The following is a 12,266-nucleotide window of genomic DNA, read 5'->3' on the forward strand; positions in this document are numbered from 1 at the left end:
CATGCTAGCTCTGCCCTGATAAAGAAGTCGTATTGAGCCAAATAACATAAAAAATCGAAATGTTCCTGTAAAGCACAGCTGTCTGAAAGCGGATTTTAAACTTCATTCTTCCTACTTCATTTGTCTCTTTGGCAGCTCTCCCAGCCTGGTCTCAAAGCAACAACAGTCAACTTATGACTGTGATAGACTGTTCCAGTAAAACTCCTCTGTCTGAGTCTAAAACTGAGCATCTCCAGAAGATTTTTTTTTTTTTTTTAAATGGCAAGTGTTAATGCAAGTAGAAGGACGTTTCAGACACTTAATTAGAGTTTAATGTCAGGACTGTCACCTTCTGCTTGGTTAGCTTTGTCACTGATGTATAGATGCCTGCTGGCAAGAAAGTTTGAGAAAGGATTAGAAAACATACTGACTGAGGCTGGGGGTCTCTGCAGAAAGGGTCTCTTGCTCTCTTGGTGATGGGTGTGAGAGAGTGGGCTGGAGCTGGATGGGGTGGGGTGCTGTGCTGGCTCCTCTGCACGCCTCTGCCTGCTGCTCGGGCTCCAGCCTGAGGTTTCTTTGCCCTGCCACTGCTGGGACCCTCGTCGGGAGGGGTAATTGTGCAAGGCAACGTGAGCATTTTATGATCAGTACAGATGGGATGAGTAGAGTGAGAGCTTGACCAGGTCAGGGTTTGCACTTCAGTTCCCCTGGGGGGAAGAGGTTAAAGCTGTCAGCGTACAGTTATTTTTTTATTACAATTGTGTCTACGCCCTTCGGAATACGACTAGGGCCTTGATATGCCCACAGAGACTAGGATGTGAATTTTGGAGAAATTGTGTCCAGATAAAAGTCAGTAAGCACCAACAGAAGAACCAGCCAAAAGAAGGATTACAGGAAGATGACAAAATAATATGTTTAGTTAGGGTAGCTAATGTATGATTATTATATGATATATTGCCACTAGAAACAGTTAAAACTGTCTCTATAGTTGGGGTCACTCTGAGTTGCATAGACTCTTCAGAATATCTACTTTTAATGTCACATTGATGAAGATAACGTTTGCCGCTCAAAAAATTTTGTTTATTCTGATTCCAAGTTATAGATCCCATTGGATAATAATCCTATATAGTATTTTGTGATCATTTCATTGTTCTGTCTCACTGTAATGGGTGTGTGGAAAAGACGACAGTCTTCACCATGCTCAGTTAGGTATTCTGTTTAAAAATATATATATAACTTTTCAAATCCTCACAGCTGTCTGGCTTTTTTTTTTTTTTGTCCAAAAGCAATTATTTGGCTCCTGGAATTAATCTCTGAGTTTCCTTATTTTCTTTTTAAGTATGTGTACGCTTCGTCATATGCATGCGTGTGTTTGCGTAATATGCTTCAGAGCATACAGTTGCTCTCTGATTTTCATCCTCCTGGGTGATTTCATTTGAAGTATTAAAGAAGCCACCTATAACTTTGTCAGTGATATCGTTAAATTTCAAGTCAGCATTCAGAAATTTTTTGTTTGGACATAGCTTTCAAATACACATGCTCCCACTCAAAAAAGCTTTGTGATTTATTAGTGCAATACTTCCATTTTACAGAGAAACACAACTATGGTCAGGAAAACAGCCATGCTGCTGAAAATGCTGTTGGTTCTCTTGCAATCGCAATGCGAATGAAGGTTAGTGTAACTTCAAACATTGTAAATTGTTGCTTTTTCTGTAAGTTGTAGAAATTGCTTCTGCAGTTTAGATTTTAATTTCTCTTTTGCTCTTTTGAACATCTTACCTGCCTTCCATTTTAATAGCAACTCTTAATCAGTTAGGGTGAGTCATGCCTGTTACATTTAGTTAGAGAAAAGTAAATTATAAATCAAACATGTCATAATTCTGATACAGTAAAGCTTGGCAAAAGCACTTGTATCAGTAGGCTAATGTTAATTATTCTGGTAAGACAGTGAAGATTAATTGTATCTGCACACATTTTTTGTGGTGTGATGGATAGAGGGTCCAAAAGTTTGTTGTTTTATGTGGAAGCAGCATGAGTCAGTCAGTGAACAATTAATATCCTCCATTATTTTTAAGGTGTGAGAGAATAAAAGCAATTCTCCATTTTACCAGAATAAAATCTCCAAGTACCTAATTAGTGACTTTTCTCTGCCACTTACATGCTAATGGTCTTGTTTCTTTCTGAAATGTGGACAAACAATAGGACAGTAATAGTGCAGTGTTTGTGTTTTCTTTCATCTTAAAACCATGAAATGGGAAGATTTTTAAGCTTGTTTTTTGTTAGCCTTTCCCATTAAACCTATTTCAACATACTCATGAGATCATTTGAAATTAGTGTTCAGCATTTATGATGCAGCTGGTGTGTGCTGTTTTCTCATTTAAAAACAGAACATGGTAAAAAACACAGAGCGATGGATCCAGTCCCAGCAGTACAGGAAGTGGGACCTCCGCTGCTTGAAACTGCAGCCTCTCTCCCCAGTGCCCAGGTAATAACAGGTTTGTTTTTTTTTTTTAAATTTACAAAAAAAAAAAAAAAAAAGTAGGCAAGTGTTAAACATGACAATGAACTTAAAAATGTTCCATGCCTAATTATTTTTTTTAATCTGCTTATGTGGACTACAGGTTGTGCCTCTTTGTTGTATGCCTCACTGTGACCATGTCCTTCTGTTTCCTATCAATTTTTACTTTTATGATGTGCATTGGAGCCAAGCTTTATTTAATGAAGACCTAAAGCTGGAAGGTTTCACTGAGGGAGGGAGGTGAAGCTTTGTGGCATGTCAACAGAAATACAAAATATAAGAAGTTCCTAATCACTAAACCCTCATGTAGGAAGGTGTTTATGGATCTAGTTAAGGCCCAGTGATTTCAGTGGCATTTGAGCTTGTATTTATTTTCTTGTCTCAGCAGAACTACTTTCTTTTGCGTTAGCCTCTTAAATTCCTGTGTAGATGTGAAAAGCAGGAAGCGTATTTATTCTCATAGACGGAATCAGTTCAATCAGTTTCCGTCATTCACCTCCCAAGGCTCAAGTCCAGCCCGCAGGGATTTCGGGTCTGCCTTGGCATGGTTGCTGACACCTCTGACATTTAGAGCAGTCTGAGCCCTTTGGTGTGCTAAAGTGCTTCGCTGTGTGTTTGTTGTGTTGGGTGACGGAGAGAGGAACCAACGACTTGAAGTGAACCAACGACTTGAAGTGAGGTTCTGCCATGTAGGAAAGCTTTGAAATTTTTGTGTGCTTATTTGTATGCATGCTTCTGGGCCATGCAGGTGCTAAAGGGACTGCAGCACCTCACATGGGAGGAAAGGCAGAGAGAGCTGGGACTGCTCAGCCTGAAGAAGAGAAGGCTCAGGGGGATCTTATCAATGTCTATAAATACAAGGGTACAAAGAGGACAAAGCCAGGCTCTTTTCAGTGGTGCCCAGTGACGGGGCCAGAGGCAATGGGCACAAACTGAAACACAGGAGGTTCCCTCTGAACATCAGGAAACACTTTTTTACTGTGAGGGTGACCAGGCGCTGGCACAGATTGCCCAGGAAGGTTGTGGAGTCTCCCTCCTTAAAGATATTCAAAAACCACATGGACATGGTCCTGGGCAACTAACTGGCTCTAGGTGGCCCTTTGTGAGCAGGGGCGGTGGACCAGGTGACCTCCAGAGGTCCCTTCCAACCTCAGCTACTCTGTGATTCTGTAATTCTGAATCCTGCTGCTGTGTTTTTAGAAAGCTGTAACAAAATGTTTCGTTTTCTATGCATTTTGATTCAGTTTTTACCATCTCTTACAACAGTTTAATGGGAATGAGCACAATTGTAATTTAAAACAGAGATGCCAAAAGAATGAGTTTTCTCTTGTACCCGGGGGCGCAAGGGGGAAGAAATGTTTGAGCTTTTCCTGGGCCAGAATGTAACATTTCTAGAATTAAAGCCTGAAAAACCTATCCTTAAATAATACAGTTAAAAGGTAGATTAAAGCATGTGATGTCATGAATGTGATGGTGAAAAAACTCTCAAAAAAATGTATTCCCAACCCTCTTTATGACACTGTGTGTTTAGTACATAACTATTTACATAATTAATATATAATGTCATGTAATATAACCAGTAATAGGACTTCCATTTATTTGATAACTCTATAGCTTTGTCTTTTTTCTTTTAAATGTAAAATAACTCATCAGATGGAAAGTATCCTGCCATAAAATGTAATCTTACAGTAATACACCACATTGTGTGGAAACAGATGGAGTTTTCATTGAAAATGAGACAAAGCTGCTTAAGCACTAAAACTAGGAACATCTGCTTTTTGATTTATGTGAGATCTGGGTGTTAACTGAAGTATTTCCAAAGATATTGGAAATGGAATGGAAGATTTTCTTACAAATATGCATTAAAAAAAAAAAAATTCCAGCACACAGGCTGAGTAGATGTAGAGCCTTCCCCCATCTTTTAAATTTTCCTGTATTTTGTAAATTATGACTTACCGTTGTCAGTGGTGGACTTCTTGCTTAACAATTCTCATTCATGCAAAAGAACCACGTTTCCAGCAATATTGAATAACGCAACTTATTGAATAATTCTGGTATTTCCAATATAGAGAATATGTTGTCAAACTAGAAGAGCTAGCTGCAGATGTAGACTTCTAAATGCTATAATTATAATCAAATCTTTAATTTCCTGTGTTTTGGAAAATACTTCTACCAGAAATAATAGACTAGACGTAAACATTTCATATGCGTTGTTTAGCCCCAGTAGTAGTTAAGGTGTAAATGTCACTTCATTGTGAAATTATGCCTTTTATCACTTTATTGCGTGTATCAGTGTGCAGTCTGTCATTAAAGGGTTTCTGAGTTGTTAGAAGTCTAGTTGCCTTGAAGGTTCTTCAGGGAATTTCAGATGGGAAAATAACAACAGCAATGGTGTTATGAACAGAGAACTGTTAGCATCCACTGTCAATTTTACTTGACTTCTAAAAATATTTGTCATTTTATTTATCTAGAAATTCTTGACCTTTTAATTTATTTGTAAGTGTACAGCTTGGTTAGTTTTGCTTCTTCCGCTTTTTGCCAGTAGTGGTACCTGCAGGGTGGGAAAAGCCTCATTGTTGCTTCCAGAACTCTGAGGGGGAGATGTTTGTGGCCCAAGAGATGAAGAAAATAGGAAGGGCTGAGATTGCTGCAGGGAGTCTTGATAATCTGGTCTGTGATTTGAAATAGTATCTTCTGTCTTCCAGTAAAGAGGCTGATATATTTAGTAGGAGGAAAAAGAAGGCAGATTAACTTTCTGTCATATTAGTCTACTTTCTTCTCCCATTGCCAAATACATCAATTCCTTTAATAGAAGAATAGTCACCCTACAAATTTTCCTTGCTCAAATAATGGACCACACTGCCATCAACTTACTAATATTTTTTCTGGGACTCAAGTTGTTTTTATATAGAGTTCTGAATGAAAACTTTAAATATTCTTTGTCATGTGATGTTTGTAAGCCACTCCATCTTGTGTTCGCGATACATTTTTATGGCTAGTTGTGTTTGAAGTAATGCATAAGAAAGCCAAAGGTATATCCTTCTATGCAAGAGGATGCACTTAGTATGTCTTTGAAAGAAAGCAGATTCCAGGTTAGTATTTGCAATGAAATGGTCTGCAGCCCAGCCACTGAGTGCTATGATGGAGCAGCTTCTTGTCCTGTAGTACTGGATTATGTCATTGTTTGGATGGATGATTTCTGGGTTTCACTTAGCTGCTGAGGGGTGCAAAACTGGGATACTTTCTGAATTGAATAATGGTCCCAGTTTAAAATATCCTCAAGGAATTGCAAGCAATTAAGTTGGCACAAACTGATCATTTGCTGATGGATGCAGAACAGCCTAAGTCCACACGTAGAGTTGAGATCTGGCAGTAGTTCTGTGTTCATCTGTGGATATTTGAGGTCTTGCAGACTGTTTGAAAGTTCAGGACATTAGCTTTGATGCCATTGCCAGATTCTATGTTAAAAATATTGTAATCAACTGAAACTGCAGGAAGGAATTTAGCCTGGTTAGGCTGAAAGTAATTAATCTCTTGGTAATTTTTTAACTTGCTTTTGTGGTGATGTGAGCAATTCAAAGCCAAAGGAGACAACTCCTTACATCTCTTGTGCCAGGCCCTGGACTTTACTGCTGCAGGAGCTTGCAGCTGCTAAACGCTTACGTGGACATAAGGGGCAACTAGGTGTAGGTCAAGCTCACAAATGAAAAATCCGTTAAGGAGTATTAAATCCAAACCCGCCAGGTGGTCTAGGTCAGGAATTGCAGATACAATAGTGTCCCCCAGCCTACAGCCACCTGCCCTCAGGCAATCTACCATGGGTGCTTACTCCATGCTTGTTCTCTTGCCTCAGCTGCCACTCACAGTCCTTGCTGGGAATAGTTTATAAGCTCACTGGACGGACTTCTGGCCTGAGCCTTGTGCATTAAACTCCTGCTATGTGGCCATATTCAATTTAACTGTGATTTAGAAGTATATGAGTTGATCTTCAAATGCCTTGTTTCCTTTGGTGCCCTCATGGGGGAGTAGCGAGGCTTAGCTTGCTTGGCAGTACCCTCTGATGAAAGGCGCTACATGCACAAGCATCAGGTTTAGCTAATATGTTTATGTGACTGTTGGCCAAGGAATGTATGCACTTTTTAGTAAAGTGTATGTGCTGAAATATACTGGGAGGGAGGAGAAGAAAAACAAAAACAGAAACATCCATTCCAGTGGGACATGCTTGAGCATCCAGCAGACACGTCTCTTGATATGATAGCATTACGTAATATTTGGAATCTGATTAAACGAGAGAACTCTCTGAAATCATAACAATTAACAAACACTGCACGTGATTTTCAATATTATATTAGGTGTCAGCTAATATTTAGGTTTGGTTAATAAAATGTGAGAGAGGATTGAAAAACTGATTACAATAACCCCATTGTTGCAGTATTTGCTGTTGTTTTGTGCTCTGTCGTCGACCACCTAAGCTGAGAGAAATCTCCTGGCTCCTATTTGTTTTCTTTTCCAGTGATATTGAGATTTCCCGAGCACAGAGTCCAAAAGCTGTTGATGTACTTGCCAAGGAGATAGGATTGCTTACAGATGAAGTTGAGATCTATGGCCAAACCAAAGCCAAAGTACGTTTGTCCCTGCTGGAAAGGTTAAAGGATCAACCAGATGGAAAATATGTTCTAGTTGCTGGGTAAGAATGCACAGTAATGTCATTAATGTCCACTCTTTCCACTCATATTAATATAAACATGCAGCTTACATCTTTTTAATACACTGCACAAATAAGAACACTGAATGGTTTTGGCTGTATGGTGCTCTCTTCTGAAAGTGAGCAGTTTTTGAAATTTTTTGAAGTAACACAACTTTTCTTCCAAACTGTTATTACTGATGTAAAGTATATTTTGTAAAAGGTAGTTTGTTCTAAGCTTCTTAAGTGTTATCTGTTGGTGTGTGGAGGTTTTTCTACTGTTTTACCAGAATTTTAAATGTTCAACTTGAATATTTAAGTCTGTGTGTATTGTGGCTGTTTATAAACAAACTTTAACAGAAGCTACATGCTAATCGGTTGATATTAACAACAAATACTTTTTTTATTGAAGAACGGATTACAGAGTTAAAAAGGCCACATTTTTTCTCTGAAATGTAGACATGTCTCCAGGCAGGCTTGTCCTGCTCGCTGTTCCCACGATTAAAGCAAATGCTATGCTCAGCAGGAATTACGTGCGTCTCTTCTGAAGAGCTACGGGTTTTTTCTGCATTCAGTGACACAACATTTTTTCATTCACCTGGTTTGCTAAGTGGAAACTTCTAATTGTGAGCAAACGCGAAGGTCTTCATTGATATTTAAATTGCAATGTGTTCTTTATATTCTGAATTAATCTATATGGTTGCTTCCTTGTAAGTAAAACCAATCAATCAGGTTTAAAATGCAGCTTTAGGCTGATCCAGAAGGAGGCGGCTGTTCTTAACTGCCTTGATCTACTGATTCCTCGGCTGGGGTAGTGTTTCACGAACTGTTTGCTTTACTACCTTCCTGTGGGGACAACCTGGATTTCTGGCAGTATATCTGAGATGGAGCCGTTGCAGGCAGAGAGAGTTGATGTTCTAAAGCTGAGGCAGAGGCAAGTTATGAATCTGTCTTCAAAGCTATGTGATAGAAGTGCAATGTATAAAGGTGTTCCTGAAGGACATTGGAGCAGTTGTTCAAGAGAAGGAAGTAAAGCTGGTTGAGCTTGGTTTCTTTTGTGTTTGTATTTTGCTGCTTTGGAGAAAGAAAAGCAGATTCAGCATTTGGCTGAGTTTGAAGAAAGTTGCTACCGCGTACTTTCAGGCTCATGTGGTCGACTGCATCAGTTGGGCGCCGTGCTGCAGGCTGTGCCAGGCTTCTCTAGCAGCAGAGTCTCACAGAAGCAGAGGTTATTTGAAAATCTCTGGAGGTGGAAGGTAGCAGGATTTGAGTTGTGTCAGATTGCATGCACCAGTGCTTACTTTTCTTCACACCGCTTTGTCTCCCAGTCGTCTTCAAGGAAGGTATCTCAAGCAATTGTCCGAATGCTGTCTTTTTGGCACAGACAGAGTGTATATACATGCAGAAGAAATGGGGAAGTTTTGACTAGCAAGATGAGAAGCTGTCAACAAATAGAAAATTGTATCTTGTTAAGTTTATGTAAGGTGTAAAGCCTGAATGGTGTTTCACATACAAATGGCTGGGTTTGGTACCTACACAACTTGATTATGCAATATGTTGCTATTTGTAACTTCTCTGAAGAGATTGGGTCGGAGTACAAAGCCACATCTGCTGCAGAAGGAGGGCCTGGGCAAGGTGGATGCAATAGTGGGAACGTTCTCTTCTGAGAGAGTTTAAAGTTTGACTTTGAAATGTTGTACATATATACATATATATATATATATAAATATATATATATATATAAAAACTTGTGTTTATGTGTTCTCAGCTGTTCTCATTTGCTGAGAAGACTGTAGCAGACAATGATTTTAAGAAAAGTGGGGGGGCTGTATCTGGTGCGGAAATGTCCAGTACAATGAAAACAGAATATCACTCAAGTGTGGAAATCGGGGAGTGAAATAATATCCTCAGTTGCCTTCTTCATCCTCTCCCTGCCAAGGCAAGGTCAACCAAAACCTCCATTTGGATTATTATGTTTGTTCACAATGACCAAAGATATTTAGAAATCCTTTTACAACGATGCAGTATAGGTCTTCAGAATAAGTTTTCAGTGCTTCAAGGGAAACATTTAAGATACATGCTTATACTTCAGGCTATTTGGTCTGATGGAAATATTTATTATGTATGATGTGAACCTTTCATATGTGAAGGGAGTGAGAAGTGTGTGTGTGTATTCAACAAGCTGCAAAATCTCCAATCTCCATCCATGATGCAGTCAGTGACATTTGTGCCTGTAATTCCACAATGGGGTTTAAATGTTTCATGATGTCTAGGAATTATAAATATTTGCTGCAAATGCTCTTCTAGTTTATTCCTGATGTGCTAGAGCCCAAACTTGTTGTTCTGAATAGCAAAATGCAACCAAATGTACCTTTTTATCTCTAAGGATAGCTGTATTTATGACTTTTTAAAAAGTTGCTACTAACTGGAAAGTCTTTTTTGCACTTTCTGAATGCACACAAATACACCTAAATGCCTCATCCAATACATACCTTGTATGCTGAAAAATTGCAGTCTGATTAACAGATCATGTCACCCAAAAATAGGATGAAGACTTAATTTCTTCATAACTTTTCCGTTTTCTTCTGTGGAGAGCATTCTTTTCTTTTTTTTTTTTTTTTTATTCTCACTTTTTTTTTTTTCGTGTGTATGTGACTTGTTATAGGACTCGTGTTAAGAGACCTTGGGGTCAGAGCCATGAGTTATCATGGAGTAATTAGCTCTTGGGCATCAACTGCCTGTCTACAGTGCTAAAAAAAAAAAAAAAAAATTACATTGCAGGATGTTAACTCAAACTGCCTCCCATTCACTGCAAGCTGAGAACATGCAAATGAATGAAGCTTGTGCATGACCTAGTAGCTAAGTTTAGTGCCCAGGGTAACATAATCATGCATTCAAACATGTAGACAGCATATTCATAAACACAATATGAAACTACATCTAAAATTTCTTAGACTCTCTGTGTGTTCCAGCATTTTGTTTTTAAATGCTCCAGTGCTTTACCAGTTAATTCTGGAAACTTGTTTGTTTCAAAAATGCAAGCTGAGGAATAATAGAATGTGGAAAAACTATGAAATATAATGCTGCTTTTAGTAAGAAGTGTGTTGGATTTTGAATGCTGGAAAATTTAAAATCTGTACTTTTCACCTAACATTAATAGGTTGTTTTGTGATGATAAGAAAAAAAGTGGAGGGGAAATAAATACTAACTTAATGCTTGTACAAGCTGTATGATGGTAAATATCTTAGGGACAGAATTTTCAGATTTGGAATTGCATTTTACTTCTAATAGGTATATATTGGATTGTATTTCTGTTCACTGTATTTCTTGGGCCACAAGGTGCTTAAAAGGTAAAAAAAAATGGTAGACATTAAAAAAAAAAAAAAAGGAAAAATATAGGAAAGAACAAGAGGGAGAAATACCACTGTGTTGATGGACTGAAACATGTGACAGTCCAACGCAAAGTCATGGCTGAGCCAGTTTGTCATGTATTCGTCAGGTCTGTGCACAGCTCCGGATTGCAATTGTCTTGGATGGGTTTTTGTCAGCTTTTTAGAGTTTGTAGTTGTGGATTCCTCAGTCTGCTCCTGGTTTTGTTCAGTCATTTTAGCTTCATAGTGATCACTGTGCTTTCATATCTGGAAGCTCCAGTCCCATTTTGAGGATGCCACTGCAATGTTGTCATAATCTCACCTCGATGAAGTGACGGGAGTTGCAACACTTCTGTGCTCAGAAATAAATTTCTGACAGTTGTAATCTTGGATGGGAGATGTATGTAGGTGAGGCTGTCATTTATGGGAACTCGATTGCCCATGCACTCCGTAGCTAGGCTTCGCAGGTTTCCATGCGGATCACAGGAATGGTGAACTCATCAAAATCTTTGAAATTGCTGATACTGATGAGTTGAAGATAGAAAAGTTGAAAGAGGAGAATTGTCACATATCCAGTAAAGTTCTTGCTGGAGTCACAACGGCTGGGGTAGCTGTGAGGAGGTTACAGCTGGTGCAGTGTATCATCTCACTCTTTGTTTATTTTCTCTTTGGGAGACCTCATGTAGCTTTCCCACAGAAACAGCTCCACTATAAGCTAATGTGATGTATAACAAACAAACAAAAAGTCTGCATGTTCTTATCTTTGTTTTGATATACATAAAGAGAGAAGGCTTTTCAGTGTTATGGAAGACTTTGCCAAGGAACTGGTGACTGCTTGGTAGGTGGCAAAGAAAGAAGTTTTAAGGAGGAAAATGATTATTGGGTTTCTGTGTTTAGATTGAAAACATATTAAAGAAATTTGAAGAATAATGCAAATGGGTGTAAAAGTCTCTTGAAGGTCATTAAAATTTACTGTATTTTAAAGGAGGTTTTTTTTTTCTAGATTTGCATAAGGTCAAAACACAGCATTGCACAATTGAGCTAAAGTTAGCCATTGGCAGTTGTAATTTTATACTCATGCGAGCTAGTGACCAAAGTTGCAAGAGTGTAGGCTCAGTAGTGTATCCAGCAAAAACATCTCGATGTCCACAAAACATCTTAAGTGGATTATTTTATTTATAAAAACTGATCAAAGTAGGCCAGGTACAAAAGGGAAGATATTTAAAATAAGCTTTCTATGGAAATTATTAGTATAGAAATATCTCTTAATTTTTTGGGGGGAGAAGGGTGTTGTGGGTTTTTTTGTTTGGCGCTTTTTTTTTTTTTTTTAAACTAATATTTAAAACTGAGGTTCTGGTAACTATTGAAACTATTAAATAACTCTTTAGCTCTTAAGGTTTATCCTGTAGTCTCCAGGCTGCTACTGAGCCTCTGAGAATCCAAGGTGTCTTGCCAGGGCGTCTCATGTAAGATGAGAAGTTAGGGATAGGTAAGTGAACTGTCTAGAGCAGCCTGGCTTCACTGAATAGTGTCATTTGCAGAGTCCTCGTGTTTTGTTAATTCTGTTAGGTGGAAAGAGACCGAAAAGTCAGGTTCCTGGTTTTGACTTCTCAAGGATTTGTGCCTATTTCTACCTGCTGCAGTGGATGAAGTTTCTTGGAAGAGTGTTACCTAGCTGCTGTAGACCATTTATGGAAGTCTTGTTGCTGTTTTT

At 38.6% G+C, this 12,266-nt stretch overlaps 1 protein-coding gene across 1 annotated transcript in view; it reads left to right on the plus strand.

Moving 5' to 3' along the window:
• The window catches only part of MTHFD1L (methylenetetrahydrofolate dehydrogenase (NADP+ dependent) 1 like), a gene marked incomplete at both ends in the record, with an annotated part of 153,330 nt that overhangs the window by 21,145 nt on the left and 119,919 nt on the right, over positions 1–12,266 (plus strand). The window contains 3 exons of the mRNA XM_082306166.1: positions 1,572–1,651; positions 2,367–2,464; positions 7,011–7,184. Coding sequence (XP_082162292.1) covers positions 1,572–1,651; positions 2,367–2,464; positions 7,011–7,184 — 352 coding nt within the window. The remainder of the gene's footprint in view (positions 1–1,571; positions 1,652–2,366; positions 2,465–7,010; positions 7,185–12,266) is intronic.

This window comes from Platalea leucorodia (genome assembly GCF_965183815.1).
Source record: "Platalea leucorodia genome assembly, chromosome: 3".
In the NCBI taxonomy this organism is placed as follows: domain Eukaryota; kingdom Metazoa; phylum Chordata; class Aves; order Pelecaniformes; family Threskiornithidae; genus Platalea; species Platalea leucorodia.